Source organism: Oncorhynchus nerka, linkage group LG27 (genome assembly GCF_034236695.1).
Source record: "Oncorhynchus nerka isolate Pitt River linkage group LG27, Oner_Uvic_2.0, whole genome shotgun sequence".
NCBI classification, from domain to species: Eukaryota; Metazoa; Chordata; class Actinopteri; order Salmoniformes; family Salmonidae; genus Oncorhynchus; species Oncorhynchus nerka.
This window is the reverse complement of record NC_088422.1, coordinates 71,468,770-71,488,058: the sequence shown is the minus strand read 5'-3', so window position 1 is coordinate 71,488,058 and position 19,289 is coordinate 71,468,770. Positions and strand designations below refer to the sequence as shown.

At 41.0% G+C, this 19,289-nt stretch overlaps 2 protein-coding genes and 1 long non-coding RNA gene across 3 annotated transcripts in view; 1 reads left to right on the top strand and 2 right to left on the bottom strand.

The window, feature by feature from the left end:
* Positions 1-5,335: 5,335 nt before the first annotated feature.
* Positions 5,336-13,428, bottom strand: pygo1 (pygopus family PHD finger 1). The gene is made up of 3 exons (XM_029639243.2): positions 13,296-13,428; positions 9,704-9,789; positions 5,336-9,448 (listed from the first exon to the last, which is right to left on the bottom strand). The coding sequence occupies exons 1-3, from the start codon at positions 13,342-13,344 to the stop codon at positions 8,249-8,251; spliced, it is 1,335 nt and encodes a 444-aa protein (XP_029495103.1). The 5' UTR covers positions 13,345-13,428; the 3' UTR covers positions 5,336-8,248.
* LOC115112287 (uncharacterized) lies at positions 12,437-14,475 on the top strand. Its single transcript, XR_003860918.2, has 2 exons — positions 12,437-13,318; positions 14,182-14,475. It is a non-coding gene; the product is annotated as an uncharacterized LOC115112287 (long non-coding RNA).
* Positions 14,476-15,108: 633 nt separating this feature from the next.
* The window catches only part of LOC115112285 (protogenin A-like), a 45,770-nt gene continuing 41,589 nt past the window's right edge, over positions 15,109-19,289 (bottom strand). Inside the window, exons 18-19 of the mRNA XM_029639242.1 lie at positions 19,075-19,188; positions 15,109-18,936 (exon numbers count right to left, since the gene is read on the bottom strand). Coding sequence (XP_029495102.1) covers positions 18,523-18,936; positions 19,075-19,188 — 528 coding nt within the window. The 3' untranslated portion in view covers positions 15,109-18,522. The remainder of the gene's footprint in view (positions 18,937-19,074; positions 19,189-19,289) is intronic.

Below are 19,289 nucleotides of genomic sequence, written 5' to 3'. Positions count from 1 at the left end.
AAAAAATCATACAGATAGTGTTTTACCCCAGACTTTTGTTTTGGAGAAAAAATGTCGAACCGGAAGTCTTAATGTTGCCGCCGAGACGCTAATGCTGCTGTCATGACGCTAATAACAACACAGATCTTTGCGAGGCAGGTCTTTGCGAGGCTGAACAACGTGTAACATGACGAGGGGGAATTGTAGATTTAATTTTGAGCTTGCATGAAGTGAGCACATGTCGTTTGCCAAAGTTGGAAACTACAGCTCCCAATATGAAGTGGTTTCTGGATCACGTGATTGACCAGCTGAGAAATATATGCGAAGATTTAAACAAACATACTAAACTCGTGATTTTAGTCTACTGCAATGAATATATGTCAATGGGTTGGCTTTATTCAATACGCCCAACTTTATGTAAGGTTTGTATAATAATACACACAAGCCTTAGAATGAAGAGAAATTAACCAAGGAGGTTGATCCTTCCGATCTAGTACATCTACTTCAACTGTCGCGTCAAAACCGTTGCAAAGGAGGGTAGCTACGGTAACCAACATCCTGAATCCATGACAGGTATGTCCTCACCAACCAACTATCAAGGTAAGTCTTATTTTGAGTTTACAACGTTTGTCTGAACCTACAACCTGCCCGCTTGACCCTATCCCCTCCTCTCTTCTCCAGACCATTTCCGGAGACCTTCTCCCTTACCTCACCTCGCTCATCAACTCATCCCTGACCGCTGGCTACGTCCCTTCCGTCTTCAAGAGAGCGAGAGTTGCACCCCTTCTGAAAAAAACCTACACTCGATCCCTCCGATGTCAACAACTACAGACCAGTATCCCTTCTTTCTTTTCTCTCCAAAACCCTTGAACGTGCTGTCCTTGGCCAGCTCTCCCGCTATCTCTCTCAGAATGACCTTCTTGATCCAAATCAGTCAGGTTTCAAGACTAGTCATTCAACTGAGACTGCTCTTCTCTGTATCACGGAGGCGCTCCGCACTGCTAAAGCTAACTCTCTCTCCTCTGCTCTCATCCTTCTAGACCTATCGGCTGTCTTCGATACTGTGAACCATCAGATCCTCCTCTCCACCCTCTCCGAGTTGGGCATCTCCGGCGCGGCCCACGCTTGGATTGCGTCCTACCTGACAGGTCGCTCCTACCAGGTGGCGTGGCGAGAATCCGTCTCCTCACCACGTGCTCTCACCACTGGTGTCCCCCAGGGCTCTGTTCTAGGCCCTCTCCTATTCTCGCTATACACCAAGTCACTTGGCTCTGTCATAACCTCACATGGTCTCTCCTATCATTGCTATGCAGACGACACACAATTAATCTTCTCCTTTCCCCCTTCTGATGACCAGGTGGCGAATCGCATCTCTGCATGTCTGGCAGACATATCAGTGTGGATGACGGATCACCACCTCAAGCTGAACCTCGGCAAGACGGAGCTGCTCTTCCTCCCGGGGAAGGACTGCCCGTTCCATGATCTCGCCATCACGGTTGACAACTCCACTGTGTCCTCCTCCCAGAGCGCTAAGAACCTTGACGTGATCCTGGACAACACCCTGTCGTTCTCAACTAACATCAAGGCGGTGGCCCGTTCCTGTAGGTTCATGCTCTACAACATCTGCAGAGTACGACCCTGCCTCACACAGGAAGCGGCGCAGGTCCTAATCCAGGCACTTGTCATCTCCCGTCTGGATTACTGCAACTCGCTGTTGGCTGGGCTCCCTGCCTGTGCCATTAAACCCCTACAACTCATCCAGAACGCCGCAGCCCGTCTGGTGTTCAACCTTCCCAAGTTCTCTCACGTCACCCCGCTCCTCCGCTCTCTCCACTGGCTTCCAGTTGAAGCTCGCATCCGCTACAAGACCATGGTGCTTGCCTCACGGAGCTGTGAGGGGAACGGCACCTCAGTACCTCCAGGCTCTGATCAGGCCCTACACCCAAACAAGGGCACTGCGTTCATCCACCTCTGGCCTGCTCGCCTCCCTACCACTGAGGAAGTACAGTTCCCGCTCAGCCCAGTCAAAACTGTTCGCCGCTCTGGCCCCCCAATGGTGGAACAAACTCCCTCACGACGCCAGGACAGCGGAGTCAATCACCACCTTCCGGAGACACCTGAAACCCCACCTCTTTAAGGAATACCTAGGATAGGATAAAGTAATCCTTCTCACCCCCCTTAAAATATTTAGATGCACTATTGTAAAGTGGCTGCTCCACTGGATGTCATAAGGTGAATGCACCAATTTGTAAGTCGCTCTGGATAAGAGCGTCTGCTAAATGACTTAAATGTAATGTAATGTAAAACAGGGTTTTCCAAATGTATTTAACATATATTTATTTATTCATTCAGGACAGGGTGCACTCCCTTGGATGATTTGTCTGATTTTGTGTCAGCTTGTAGAGTTTCATTTTGAGGATAAATCTTCAAAGCAGCCTGGTAATCTTGAAGACCTATGACAATATTTCCAAGGAATAAAAAAAGTTTAGCTGACTGCACAGGCCATGGTAGGGATAGTCTGCTAAACCAGATGTCCCTACTTCCTAGCCTAGGATATCCACAGCTGCATTATTTCAGTCACAAGGCGACAGTAGGCTTTTCATTATGGGCAGAAGAAACGAAATATAATCTAAAAATAAATTGTTTAACCAGGCAAGTCAGTTAAGAACATATTCTTATTTACAATGATGACCTACACCAGCCAAACCCAGATGATGCTGGGCCAATTGTGCGCCACCCTAAGGGACTCCCAATCACAGGTGGTTGTGATACAGCCTGGATTCGAACCAGGGTGTCTGTTGTGACAGTGTTTACATATGTGAAGTTGGCGCATTTCTACGTTTCTAAGTGAAAATGTTCTACCCGACGACATAATCAAAAGTTAAAACATTTTAAAAACAGTGATTTTCAAACACTGCGTTTCAGTGATGTGGGGAGCAAGAATATACATTCCCTCTGGCGAGAAACTCGTTGCAGGTTTTGAAAACCAGTTTTTCTGACTTTTAATCCTACCTTGTGATGTCACAGAGAAGCATTTTTTAGGACCGTTCTTATTATCCACAGATCATAGAAACGTGCTGTTTTAACATATAGTAGTGTAATGAAACAGTCAGGGAGCAGATTTCGAACCCTCGACCTTCTAGCCCGAGGTCCGGCGCGCTATCGACTGTGCCGCAAAAACATGCTCGTGTGGCAGGGTTGATTTCCGCGCTTATAAACACTATTCCCGCCTTTCAAAGAGCGCGTCCTCGCGCCAGCTTGCGACTCTACGTCTTACAGGAACGAGCTCACCGGCCAAGCACACGCACTGTCGTGGATGCAAGGTCCGATCACTTCAGACACCAATGTAATGAAACAGCAGGGAGCAGGTCTCGAATCCTCGACCTTCGAGCCAGAGGTCCGGGGCGCTAGCGACTGTGCCGCAGGGTCGATTTCCACGCGTATAAACCCAGGGTCGTTACAGTATGTAGACACTGGTATGGTGCTGATAATTGATATGAGGTTGAAAAGTGGCAGAATTGCCCTTTAATAAACCACAGTTCCAAAGTTTCACTGATGAGAAAACCTGGTTAATACTTGAAAGTGGAAAGGGAAAAGATGAGTTTACACCTCTTCCTCCTCTGGTACTCTTGATTCTCGTAGGCCCTTGGGAAACACTAGTGGTGTGAACTTGATTTGAATGTTGCCTGTGGATCTTGGAGCTGGCAAATCCACCTGTTTTTTTCTTGCTGATTGATTGAACACTGTTTTTCTGATCTATGTAAGAAACAAGCAGATGATATTCATTATGGAATACTCAACCAATCAACAAACTTATGATTGCAGAATGTACCATTTGATTGTACCAGAGTTTTATTTACCATGCTTGACTTTGCATCGGTTTGATGTTCTGGGTACATGTAATCTTTTCCGGTCAAATGTAATACATACAATTAAGTTGTAAAATACTGTGTGAATACTTTGCATAATGTATTGCAGCTACTTTATACCCATGTCCATGGCGTTGTTGAATAGTTGTTTCTGTTTGGCTTTAAGGGCATTCTAGAGTGTGCATTATTTCCCTATAAGGCACGGTATATCAGCAGGGTAGAATTAGTTAATTCTTACATGTTCTATGTCGGAGCTGCTTTTGAATGTAAAAGTCAAATTGAAAACATTTATTGGCATTGCTGAATTCGATTTCAATAATAGCATGCTAGGACTGATGGTTTGGTTAGCTAAACTAGTAAGTCTGTTTGTTTGGTTACTGTAAGCGGTTGCGTCTTTCGGATCCGGTATCAGGAAGAATAAAAGTCAGAATCTGTCTTTAATTATCTTTAATTAAATTCAATAAATAAATGGCAAATGCAATTTTCGTATATACAGGTTCACTGTATCACCACACAGGGCAAGCAGAGAACTGACTTGTTCCTGACAAAATTATTATAATATACTCTGACAGAGGTAGTTCCTGCTTCCGAGCCGGCCTGTCAGAGTAGAGACTGGGCGTGGTTTAAACTCACCCAGCCTATTGTTGATTGTTGGCGCCCGAGCTGGTCCCAGCCCCCGCTTACATAGCTAATTAGACTAATATCTATATTTCTGTTAGCTAATGACTTACTGTTAGTAATCACAAAGTGCTCCCAGTCTCCTTTTTTCTGCAATGTGAAAACTGCAACTCCATTTCCAATTTTTGCTGTGCTTTTGTCATCATCTATCTGCTCACACAGGAAGGCTTCAAATAAAAACGGGGGAAATGTACCTAAATTAAGGAGGCAAACCAAATAAAAATGGGGGGAAATGTACCTAAAATTAAGGAGACAAACTAAAGCAATTTACCATTTACTACTGTTGACAACATTTAGATAGGTAGCTAGCTAAAGTTAGCTAGCTAGCTTTAGGGTGTTTCCCTTCAGATATCCGTCTGTGGAAAATATGTCTACTTTTCCAACCTTTAACTTACTCCTTTTAATGGTACATTTATGTTACCAATCGTTTTTTTCTGTGTCCATGTGTAATCTTTGACAGTCAAAGGCATTTCAAACCAATTGTATAGTTAACTTTGATTTGCTAAATTGTTGTGTGGTGGTAGTAGCTACAACATTATTGATGGTTGCCAAGGAAGAAATAAAGTTGTTTCCACGAACGATTGGTGTACTTCCTGTCTCAAAGTTTAGCGCCAGTTAAAGGGCCACTGCCAGGCCAGCCTACATTCAGATCCTAGAGCCCAGCTGGACTTGAAGGGTTGAAGCAAAGAATATCTGATAGTTCTAAATGTTCTAATGTCGTGTTCCTAGTGCTCTAAGGGGCTATTTTTTAAGGTCTGTTTTGAAGGTGTAAATCTGATAGCCCAACATTTTCAACACAAAAGCAAAGACACGATTTCAAAGTTGTTTTTATTAAAATAAGTTTTACAATAAAATGTTTGTCAATTTAGAAAAAAAGTTTGGAATCTGTACTATTACTGCATACATTCATTATAAGGAACAGAATACAAAACAAATTAAGCTTTGGGTCATTGAAGAAATTAAACCATATTGTTCATGCTACAGAGGCTCATATCTAATCTACTACCAGACCTCACAATTGAGTCGTTTGCCTTTTATTTTTATATATACCTCTGCATAATTTTCATAAAACCACAATAACATTGTTGTAATTATGACTGAAATTAACATCTGATATCATGTACCGGTACATTCAATATTCTAAAGGTAATATAATAAGGTGCTCATCTGAAAATTATATCCTTTTTGGTGGCTAATCGATGTAGGAAAAGTACAAACAGTTCATGTGCATGTACAGTGAGCATACAGGTTATTCATACATTACATTTACTAATAAACAACATTTTAAACTGTCAAGAAAATAAGGCATCTGCTGTCAATCATCTAGTATTTAAAAATGAACTTGAAAATCAAGCTAACTGCACTTTGCAAACAACGAGATATGTAAGTGGAGTTGTTATTCTGTAAGGAATGTACTTCTGAAATGAAATAAAATGTTGGTACATGACCATTTTTGTGTTAAATCGAATAAAACTGGATTCAAAACCATTATCAATTCAGTTGGAATGGGAAAATAATATATTATTCCTATAAACATTATCAATATTTTGATCACACAATATTCAGCTACATCACAAATGGCAAAAAAATTAACAGTCAACAACATACAAATGCAGTTTTTTCACTTGATATATTAAGCAAAATATCTGGAAGTAATGATGTATCAAAACACTTGTACGGCTGTTGATGCTGATGTTAGAACTGAATCAACAGTAAATATTAACTGCTCGTTCATACCAGTTCAAAAAGGAAGCAAACAATGATACAATTACATTATACAAAATTGAGCACAGTACTGTAAACATTCACAATGCCACATTGAGTAGTTAAAAAAGTTGTTGAGTAGTTTTGATCAGTAGTTTTGATTTGTTTTATAGAAGTTTTTTTTTTTTAATGACTGACAATATGAAAACAAATTTCTGATCAATATCAACTACCAATATTTATGTCTGATGGGCCGAAGCCTAACTTGAGCAATGTCCTCCCATAGAAAGTAGGCGGGAAATTTAGAAAATAGTTGAATCACCAAAATATTGCAATATCGAACTTAATGAAAAGTTCTCCAAACAGTAAGACAAATCTACATGAGAAAATCAAACCATTTGAAAATATATTTAGTGTACTTTAAACTACTTCTAAAACTGCCTTCCCTAGTAGCAAAAATGGAAGCCATGCTTGAAACTATAATTTGACAAAGAAGTTTTATTTTGAACCAAGGTTATTTTCCCTTTATGCAAATAGCATGTCTCTTATTACTAATTATCATATTATTTTACCTTTCCTAAAAACAAAATATAAAGAAATGTTGATTTAAATGCATCATGTTGGCGCAAAAATAATACAATTAGAGCAAAGCAAAGTGCACACATGCTAAAAACATTTTTAGAGTATAACATGTCTTTTATATAATAGGTTCATTTAAATGAGCGTAATCCGTGCTGCTGCTCCAGGTTCAACTGTTCAGCACCTGAGGTGCTGACTTGCTGCACCCTCGACAACTACTGTGATTATTATTATTTGACCATGCTGGTCATTTATGAACATCTTGACCATGTTCTGTTATAATCTCCACCCGGCATAGCCAGAAGAGGACTGGCCACCCCTCATAGCCTGGTTCCTCTCTAGGTTTCTTCATAGGTTTTGGCCTTTCTAGGGAGTTTTTCCTAGCCACCATGCTTCTACACCTGCATTGATTGCTGTTTGGGGTTTTAGGCTGGGTTTCTGTACAGCACTTTGAGATATCAGCTGATGTACGAAGGGCTATATAAATACATTTGATTTGATTCTGCATAATGTTTTACAAACTAAATTCATTAAGGCTCTAAATACATTCAATATCAACAGTTTGAAAAACACACATGGATTGTTCCACGAAATTAGTGCCTTTTGCATCCCTTTGATATTTTAATTAGAAATTGTGCACCAATATTGAATTTTAAAAGGCTGTTATATTCAAAGTGCCCTTTAATATAAACCACATGGAGAATTCAACAAATCTGATTTTTAATATGAATAAAGACTTGCTAAAGTGCCACAATTTTGACATGTTCCTCCGTGCACTCTCTGACTTCCAGGGAGATATTAACCCACTAAACCTTAAGATTTATCCAAGTTGTAAACTTTGTGGAACGACCCACATGTATCGAATAATTTCTAAAAAATGTATCAGATCCAAATCTGGTTGTATAGCATACAGTACAGGTGTATGGCTTTGGAACACCACTCCAGCTGTGACTATCAAGTTTTTGGGAAACAATCATACTGCTCAAAATCTGTCAAACTATAACAGCAGTTGCAAAACATATCGGATTAAAACATTGAATGCGTTTGCATCCGTCAATCAGTTAACCTTTCCGGATAGCTTACTCATACTGATGTTGTAATAGCTTAAATAAACTATAGGCCAGGAAAGTTGAGAGGAACAGTAAGGACCTCGTTAAGAGAATGGCATTATTGTGGTCAACATGGTCAATGGTACCTGCCCAATAATAGGGAATACATATGACATTAAACAGAACTTCAGTCTAGCTTTTGCATCGGTCTAAGCACGGGACAGAAACTGCTATCCAAATTATACCAAATATCAAATAAAACAACAAAATGGTAAAAATGTAACCCTTTGTAAAAACGTAAGGAAAAATCACCTACAAAGGAAGCATACCAAAGAAAATTACCAGTGTAAGATAGAATAATGTTACTGACGGCCCATATTCATGACCATATCACTCGCTGTTAACTGTTGGCTGCTGCCCTGCTGGCTGCCCTGTTACCTCCTTTGTTCTATGGAGCTGTGCCCCTTTCTCCTCCATGCAGATGTCACAGCCCCACACTGCCGACACCTCTGCTGTCAACAGGTTATAAGCTGTCTCAGTCATTCCAGTACAAACCCTGTGGAACCATTTTTGACACGAGGCCTCACACAGGATAGCTTCCTGGTCATCATTCACTTCATTCAGGCATACTCCACATGGAAACACAGGCTCCGTGGTGGAGTGGCTAGGCCTGTTGGGATGCATCAATGTCTTATTGATGGCCACACCACCACCTCCATTGCTTCTACTCCGCTCCAGGGGGGCTGCCTCCATGTGCCTGCCTGACTGTGGGGACTTCTTCAGGGAATCATTATTGGGGTGGATGATGCCGTTGATTTTCTCTGTGGTGTTAGGCTGACCTGCACCCTGACAGACCAGGGCGCCTCTATTCTTTGATTTCAGGTCGACAGAGTTTTTCTGACCCATGATCTCCTCTGAGCCATGGCTTCGTTTCCGTGGAGATGTGTTCTGGGATGTACTTTTGCTTGACACCACCTCACTCATGTCCTGTTTAGGTGTCGGTGTATTGGACTGGGTAAAGCTGTTGTTTTGCTGTTGCCGAGTAAAACCAGGACTAGGGTCCATGCCGGGTTGGGGAGGTGGATTCCCAATTGGATTGACTGCTGATCTAAAGCTCAGGCCCATGTCAGGAGAAGTGCTTTGGGTCACATTATGCAGATGCACCTGATTCAAGTTGTCATGGGGACCTGGTCTTAAAGGCTGATTGGGTGGAAGTGGCATGTTACTGTTGTTGCTTAATGGTGGATGGTTACCATAATTGGGATTTTCATGGTAACCATAGTTAAAGTCAGGGGGTCGATTGAACCCCATGCCCATTTGAGTCTGGGCAAAAGGGTGGAGCTGGTTTCGTATCTGGTAGGGACCCCTGTAAGAAGAGGGCATCCTATTGGGCATGAGGTGGTCCATCCTGGGCAGGCCATAGCCACTGCAGCCAGGGTAGTGCGGGTGGCCAAAATATGGGTTCCCAGAGGACAGAGGCTTGAAAGATGGTGTGCTGTAGTTGTCATCAAAAGGATTGGTAGCCACTAGGTGGTCAGCACTTCGGTTTGGTGGTGGAGCATACTCAGATAGGGGAGCGAAGAAATGGGCCTGGGGACACACATGAAAAGGCAATGATAAAGGTAGTTGATACAGAACTATGCAAGCAGCGTCAAACACTTGACTATCAACAGCCATTCAGAGAACTTCTCAAAAGTTTGATGAATAAGTGACCAGCATATTTGTTTTGTCTTGATATAGCATTGTTTGACTGAATGAGGTTGGTCAATATCGGAAACCACAAGATTTTCGACCTATAACAAAGAAAGGGAATCTCAGAGTTAGACTATTGTGCTGGTATTTTACCTGTGCGTTCGACTTGCACTTTTTCTTGTCTGGGCTATCCAGCAGAACACCCGGCCCTCCTAGATCATCAAGCCCACCATCTCTACCTGAGAAAGAAAACCACACAAAATGTTATACAGCCACATAAAATGCAGGTTTCCCCTTAAACTACAAGGCACACTTTTCACTCTGACAGACATTGTATAGAAAACTTACTTGTGGCATGCCAATATGTTGAACACCACAGAATTTATTTAATTTTCTCATGAATGGCTTATTGCCTACACCTTCGTGAAGTCCATGTGCAAGCAGTGTTAGGACTAAATTATAAGAAAGGCTGTCTGCACACTGTTTTCTTGTAGTTTAACCCAATTTCAATGGTCCAATCTAAAATGTTTGGCAGCTTGCTGCCCCTATCACGTTATCCAAGTTGCCCATATGATACGTGGCAAACTGTAAATTCATGTAACCTAAGTATGGTATAGTCAGTATACTTGGTAAACAGAATCAAATTACCAGTACTCAGCTGTAGCCTCCCCTCCTCTCCTCTCCAGGGTATATTACCACAATTGATCAATATAGTGGAACTCTGGACCTAACCCTTTTAAAGTAGTGCACTAAATAGGCAATAGGATGCCATTTGGGGCCTAACCCTGGTCTATACACTCGACACCTGCCTGGAGTTCCTGACAGCCTCCCAGTCTTCATACACAGTCGATAACCAACATCCTCCTAAAGGCTCTTCAAAGATGCAAAGGTACATTAAAGGCTCAATCACAAAGACGTGTTGGATTGTTATGCCACTACAATTATCTACTGGATCTGGGGGGGGTCATACTGGCTTGGTATCTATTATCTACTGGGTCATACTGGCTTGGTATCTATTATCTACTGGGTCAGGGGGGGGTCATACTGGCTTGGTATCTATTATCTACTGGGTCATACTGGCCTGGTATCTATTATCTACTGGGTCATACTGGCTTGGTATCTATTATCTACTGGGTCATACTGGCTTGGTATCTATTATCTACTGGGTCATACTGGCTTGGTATCTATTATCTACTGGGTCTTAGGGGGTCATACTGGCCTGGTATCTATTATCTACTGGGTCAGGGGGGTCATACTGGCCTGGTATCTATTATCTACTGAATATGAATGGGGGTCATACTCACCTGGTATCTATTACCTACTGGGTCAGGGGGTCATTCTGGCCTGGTATCTATTATCTACTGGGCATGGGGGGTCACACTGGCCTGGTATCTATTATCTACTGAATATGAATGGGGTCATACTCACCTGGTATCTATTATCTACTGAGTATGGGGGTCACACTGGCCTGGTATCTACTGGGGGTCATACAGGCCTGGTATCTATTATCTACTGGCTCTGGGTGGGGGTCATACTGGCCTGGTATCTATGATCTTCTGGGGTGGGGGGTCATACTGGCCTGGTATCTATTATCTACTGGGTCTGGGGAGTGGGGTCATACTGGCCTGGTATCTATTATCTACTGGGTCATACTGGCCTGGTATCTATTATCTACTGGGTCTGGGGGAGTGGGGTCATGCTGGCCTGGTATCTATTATCTACTGGGTATGGGGGGGGGGGGGGTCACATTGGCCTGGTATCTATTATCTACTGAATATGAATGGGGGGTCATACTCACCTGGTATCTATTATCTACTGGGTCAGGGGGGTCATACTGGCCTGGTATCTATCATCTACTGAGTATGGGGGGGTCACACTGGCCTGGTATCTACACGGGGGGTCATACAGACCTGGTATCTATTAGCCTCCAATACCCTACCCTACTCAACAAATTGGATGCAGTCTATCACAGTGCAATCCGTTTTGTCACCAAAGCCCCATATACTACCCACCATTGCGACCTGTACGCTCTCGTTGGCTGGCCCTCGCTTCATACTCGTCGCCAAACCCACTGGCTCCATGTCATCTACAAGACCCTGCTAGGTAAAGTCCCCCCTTATCTCAGCTCGCTGGTCACCATAGCATCTCCCACCTGTAGCACACGCTCCAGCAGGTATATCTCTCTAGTCACCCCCAAAACCAATTCTTTCTTTGGCCGCCTCTCCTTCCAGTTCTCTGCTGAAAATGACTGGAACGAACTACAAAAATCTCTGAAACTGGAAACACTTATCTCCCTCACTAGCTTTAAGCACCAACTGTCAGAGCATCTTACAGATTACTGCACCTGTACATAGCCCACCTATAATTTAGCCCAAACAACTACCTCTTTCCCAACTGTATTTAATTAATTAATTTATTTTGCTCCTTTGCACCCCATTATTTTTATTTCTACTTTGCACATTCTTCCATTGCAAAACTACCATTCCAGTGTTTTACTTGCTATATTGTATTTACTTTGCCACCATGGCCTTTTTTGCCTTTACCTCCCTTCTCTCCTCATTTGCTCACGTTGTATACAGACTTGTTTATACTGTATTATTGACTGTATGTTTGTTTTACTCCATGTTGTTTGTTTTACTCCATGTGTAACTCTGTGTCGTTGTATCTGTCGAACTGCTTTGCTTTATCTTGGCCAGGTCGCAATTGTAAATGAGAACTTGTTCTCAACTTGCCTACCTGGTTAAATAAAGGTGAAATAAAATTTAAAATAAATCTATTGGCTCTGGGTGGGGGGTCATACTGGCCTGGTATCTATGATCTTCTGGGGTGGGGGGTCATACTGGCCTGGTATCTATTATCTACTGGGTCTGGGGGAGTGGGGTCATACTGGCCTGGTATCTATTATCTACTGGGTCTGGGGGAGTGGGGTCCTACTGGCCTGGTATCTATTATCTACTGGGTCATACTGGCCTGGTATCTATTATCTACTGGGTCTGGGGGGCCATACTGGCCTGGTATCTATTAGCCTATACACACAGCTCTGTAAATATGTCAGACATGTAACAGTTGTTCAATGCTATTAAAACCACCCACATCTCCATTTGTGGGCTAGTTTGTGTAATCGTTATTAAAAAAATGTTTTTCGCAAAACAGTAGGCTAGCTCTTGTATGATAGCCTACAGTCGTCTACTGGCGCATGTGATTAATGATCATCAATGTTTTCAATTTCTGTAGCCTATATCTTGTTATAAATAAATAGGGCCTACAGTTTATGCAACATAATTTGTCCCACAGAGGTAAAACTCAAGTCTCAGACAGTCGGTTAACTAAATTAAAAGACTCGTCAGATTTCGACAACTTACATGTCACTTAAATGCACTTCCTATATCGTTCACGGCAATAAGAGAAAGTCAGCTGGTTACATTAAAAAAACACTTTCTTTTTTTTTAAAGTTCGTGGCAGTTCCAAATTTGCGAACACATTCCGACAGTGAAAGTTTTGACGAACTTTTCACGTCAGCAAGGTCAATTAGATTTGAATAGTTTACGATATTTTTTTTCAATTGAAAATGCCAGCGCTGTCTATTTATTTAGAGTTTCATTCAATATTTCAAAGGCCTTGAGGTAGGCCGATAAGCTCCTTCAACGTCGTAATTATGGTCGAGACTTGTGTGCAGCGTATCGTGCCCCCACAGACAGCAACATACCACGCGCAGGAAGGGAAAAATATCAAAAACGCGCATTACCTCGGTTTCTTTTGAGCGAGAAGGTATCTTTATCCTGTTCTTTTGACATTACAGAGCTTCTTACATGACTTAAACGTGCATAATTGTGCTGAGAAGGTAACAGTACCCAACCGCTCTCTTCCCCCAGCAGCAATCACAGCTATCTGTGTGACGAGGAAAGCTGCAATCGTTTGCAAAGTTTGGGAGGAGCAGACAAATTCAACTTCATGATATCCTGTGTCACGCAGGGAAATTATTGTTAACATTGTATCATTGTCACATATTTCTCCACGTGGCACATGTTTGGCACTTGTAAAGCACGGTTAATATTAGATTTTGACAAACGGAACCTTTTGTGTGACAGCACAGAACCCCCTCCACATTGGCACGTTGAATGTGTCTACACTGTCGCTCCGTCAGAAGTGTGGGTGTACTGTAATGATGCGACTGGGGCGGAAGCTAATAAATCCAGTCTGGATATTTAGAGGCAATATCTGTCTGTCTAAGAACGGTTTATTTGAGGTTTACTACATACTTAACACTCTCTTTGGTTGAGTTTTTCACTATTCATTTTCTGAAGTGATATCTGCTTAGTCATGATAAGGAGTTGCAGCCTAATAGGCCTAACTACTACTCTACACACTTCAAAAGTTGTTTTTACTGTAGGAATATGCTACAGGATTTACAAAAAGCTTAAATGTTTTACTAAACTAAAATAATAAAGTTGTTGTATAGGCTACACTATAGATGTTTTTGTTTCTTACTCACAGCCATCTGTTGACACCACACCATTTTTTTTGTAGGTTACAGATCTCTCCAGAGGCACTACTGTCATACACATGGGGTTAAACAATCTATGTATTGACGTTTCTCATCCATTAACAGTAATTAACTGCTGCTTTTTCAGATAAGGGAAGACCAATGCTTGGATGGACTGTAATAACTGAAGATAATGCCAGAGGGGCCTTAACTGACTACAAGAGGAAGCTTTCAGTCTTTGGACCCAAAGTTCGGTGAGGAAGACAACCATTGTCACAACATGGACCAAAGGACATGACCTTACAAGTGCACTCCAGGGTCTGTGTACATTTCGTTATTTTGATTTCCAAATGGAAAAACAAAGTCAATGTATTTTCTCATTTATTGTGTCAAAGTTGGACATGGAATAATGGAAATCAAATAACAACAAAATATCATTTCATTTTGGGATTTTCGTTTCTTGTTTTGTTCATACCCAGATGTACACACCCCCTCATAGAATATTCATTGTTTAGGGGGAGTGTTTACAGTCTAGGTCGGTAGCACAAAGAGAGGATTTGATTGTGTGAGTGTGACCGGAAGATAAAATTACTAATGTTAGCTAAGATGCAGCACTTATTATAAAGTTTGCATGCCAATAGAACAAACTCAACAACAACTGAACAAAGTTGGCTAGTAGGTTACTGGCTATACTATAGTCATACTAGCTAGTAGTAGTTAGTGTAAGTAAGTTAGTCCCTAAACCTGCTACAAGATAAAGCTGCCTTGGCAGACCTGCTGCAGAAAGGTCAGATTAGCTATATCCTATATCTTTTGTCGACTGATGGTGTTTATTGACAGAGGAAAAATTAACAGCAGTTACTGTAAATGGTTACCTATCCGGCACTTTGCATAGCTAACTTAGCTATTGCATACACCTACAACAATATCAAATTAACCTATAGTCAGTGCTGATGTGTGTGTGTACACCTGTGTGTGTGTGTGTACTAAATATATTAGCTACTCTAATACAGTCTCTAATAGTTTTATAATAATACTCTAATATTGGTGAGGACAGACATACCAATACGTGCAAGAAAGTTCACATTGTTTATTTAAACTCAGTCAGTCTCAGAATTATTTTTAACTTTAATTGGACAAGTAGGCTATAACATTTTTGTCATGAAGAAAGTTGTAAGGACCTAGGCTTGCTTGAATACCTTGAAGAAAAGCTGTTGGTGTTGTGATCAAAGAGCAAACAGAAAAAAGGGAAAAAAACATTGACAAAAAATAATGACAAAACACAACAACGAGAGTGTGTATTGGTTACATAGACTCCCAATGTTGTGTCCCAAAGCTACTCTCGCTACAACTGTGGAGCAGCTGTGGGTTCCCCTGAGTTTAACTGTAAATGACCCACAGCACTCCACCACTGCAGCTAAAGCCAGCAGCACAGCCTTTACAGAAAAATGTGACTGCAGAAGAAAAGGGGACTCAGAGCACCAGAGAATTATGATTCACACCAAGTCCTCCACTTCATCCCTTTATATTCACATGTTCAGGAAAAAAAAGAGAACACAACTCTTGAAATTTAAGAGACACAGGACTGGATCTGCATCACTCGTTCTTTCATCTCTTGGCTCCCTCTGACTATAGCATCCATCACATCTCTATCAAAAGCTGGAAGAGGAACCTGAGGTAGAAGACGGTATATCACTTATTGGACATTCACAACCAATACGAGAATGCAGAACCCTCTCAAACATTCTGATTCTGAAAACATATATAAGAATGAGAACCCTATGGTTACTCTTTATCACAATTGAAAAGACAAAAACAATACTGTTACTGCAACTGCTCAATAATAACTAGTCTATTCCAGCTTTTAGTTGTTATCAGAGTTGGATTGCGGTCACTGGGCATTATAACAATGCAGAGGATTACACATGTAAATAAAAAGCAAAAACAACAATATTCCATATACAATATGAACTTGACAGTTTAACACAGCTTTTCAGACTAATGATCATCTACAACAGTTTAAAGAAGTATTCACATTCGTATCAAAGATTAATACATTTTAGGCATCTAGGAAAAAACTAAATTCAGTTGGTACTTTCTCAAAACTGGGGTATATGAAACCCCATTGAAAAAAACAATAATATGTATTTCTCCAGTGAGAAAAAGTAAAAAATAATGTATAAAAATCGGTTTATTTTTTGCTTCAATGACAAATAACAATGCATGTTTAAAAGCACTAACTGTTTACCACTTTCATCTTGGTTTGTGGTCTAATAGACACCCATTTATTAAGTAGTAATCAAAACCTAAATGGGGATAAAGCTTTTGGAACCAAATAAAATGAGAAAATATCATGCAGAGATATATGTCTAAATGGATCTCTTACCAATGTGCAACAGTGAACTGAATTCTTTGGTATACATTGTTTGCCATTCAAAAGAAAGTAAAACTGATTGTGTCACACTTCATGCAAACTGTCATCCTATTAGTTAGAAATCCGTTGATTGAAAATACTGTTGCAATGTAGGATAAGAATTAATATAATATTCTGTATATAGCTCCGGAATATAATTTCCCCCTACAATGTACACATCTAGTTGCAACAGTAAAGCTCTAAAGAAAACCAATAATAGGGTGATTTGGTTAGTGTGCATGACATTGATTATAATTGTCATTTTAACCATTATCAAGGGCCCAAAATCCTGGGGGCACTTTCTGAGAGAACCCGCATCTCAACTCAGTTGGTCACAGAACAGGGGCACACATGTGCAAAGCTTTGTCTTAGAAGCAGCATCTCAACTGATCTGCGTTAGATTTTTGGTCTAATACATGAGAAAAACCTCATTGTAATTTTCCCAGGGACCCGCTGAGAGATCAAAAACAAACAGAGGGAGCAAACAATTACTTTGTATGATAGCATCAGTCACCGCTGCACATTGGCTGTGATCAACAAATCAAACTAATCTGACAAGTGCTAAACTTATTTTTCTACTCTATGGTAAAGTATCAACTACTTAAAGAACAAAATTAACTCAAATCTGTACTCAGTAGTACATAAACGTCAACAAAAATATAGATATCTTTAGAGATAAAATGTTTTTTTGGTGTTCATTCCATTCACTTCCATCGCACTGATTTAACGCTTTTGGTTTTCAACAATCATTCTTCACACTTCTCCCATCCCCATGTGTCAAAGAGTTGGACCTCAGATGGATCGGACTTTGGTATATGATCCTTTCTGCTTGTCTCCGACATCTGAGGGTCTCTTTCCCCATTTAAGGCCATTTATAAAGCTTTTAAGGTCTGCTGTGTTGAAACACATCGACACAAGCATTTTTGGTATGTTCTTTCCCAAAATAACCAAAAAGATAGCCTGCCATACCACAGACACATTATTCCAACTGAATTCAACTGAAGTTTTTCCACCTGTGAGTGGGGCATCACAAGGCTCTGAACCGTAACTGACAATGTTCTAGAGATACATTCAATACAGATCTATGGCAACTACCATCTACAATGAGCAGTTCAGGACTAAGAAGATACCCTGTCAGTCAACCATGGAACATTACACATGGCTTTTCAAATGTACTAAACCTTGTTCCCTGAGTTTAGGAAAATAGTAACACAACAAAATAATGCTTAAAAAGAGGTAGTATAAAACAGGAATTGTAAGGGCAACTGCACATTAACAAATAGAAAAAAATAACAAAAAATGTCTTAACCATTATTACTATGGTTATTACTACTATATAAATAACCATTATTACTATGGATAACCTGAAAAGTACATTGTGTCATACTGGCTTATTATTGAATTTCAGCAACTTATGTAGTAAATTGTACTGGCCCTTAATCTACCATAGCCAAACACTCAAAGCTTATTGTAAAGTAACCTGAGAAATAGTCTAAATAACCTGTGATAAAGAAGAAAATAACAACGCTTTAATTGAGATCTGCAGTACCCTTACAATCCCGTACTTCATTATAAACAAGGAGGAAAATGAATACGGGATACATTTTACCTAGCAAAAACTAATTATTGCCATCAGGAAGTATCAGTTGCTCCATAGAGGAAGAGACCCCTTATATAGTTCAGGTATAAGTCGTTATTATTAAATATATAGTTGGAGTTTACTGAGAGGTAAACCTGAGGTAGATAATCAGCAAAAGAAGGGCTCACTCTACACTTTGCTCCAGTGATAAACTCTTAAATAATGTCAAAAATGTAAGTCACATTTCACATTTTTGACGATCTCTTGAAACATTCATGGTGGGTGAGATTTTTCTTTCAAACACATACACACAAACATTGAATAAAAATAAAATGAGTACACATTCACTAGAAGAAGATTCTTTGATAGAAATCACCAGAACCCAAACCAGAGCCCAGTTCTTCCAAAGACCTGGATTTTTGGATTTCTGCTCATTGTCTTTTAAAACAGTGGAGTGAGTTTAGGGTTGAGAGATTGATGGGAGGTCGCACAGACTGCTAGAGAGAAAGTGCAGGCTGGGAATTGTCTGGGGCCTGATAGTGGTGATGGTTGCACGGTTTCTCCATGGAGTCTCCAATCTCCAGGTCGAGGTGAGACTGCTCCTCCAGCTCCCCCTCACTCTCCTGGGCAGGACTGCAGAATGACCCCCCGCTCTCCTCTCTCAGAGACGCAGGGCGGCTGCTGGGACCAGAGGACAGGTTGGTCATCTCTGTCTCGTCGTGAGAGTAACGGCCCGAGTCGCCTGTCTCGTGGCTGCCCTCGCTGTTGGAGGAGCCCTCTGTGTCAAAAGGTGGACCAAACAGGACCTGCAGGGAGGTGGGCTGGTTGGGTGACGACAGAGACTCATCCTTGTAGCACAGCACTGTTGCTCCTGGCTGGTACGAGCAGATTCCATGGCTCTTCCTCTGGATCTGAGTAAGTAAGAAAGGGAGAACAAAGAAGGGAATTAAAATGGATAAAGGGAGGAATATCTAGCTGGTCTCACCTCCGATTATGTTATATTTAAGTAATGTTATTTTACTTGAACACTTTTGTTTTATCTTTCTTACCTGGCTTTTCTTAGCATTCATTTTTTTCTGATTAATGAAGGAAAACCACTTATTTCTCTTCTCAGTGATTGGATAAACTGGTCCGAGGCTATTGATGATCAGATTTGTTCCCCCCTGGAAATTAAATAAAATTTGCAATGCTCTGAATCTGTCTACATTGGTTATTTTCCATGTACTTTGGAGACATAATGTTAGAGGAAAGGAAGGGCGTAATA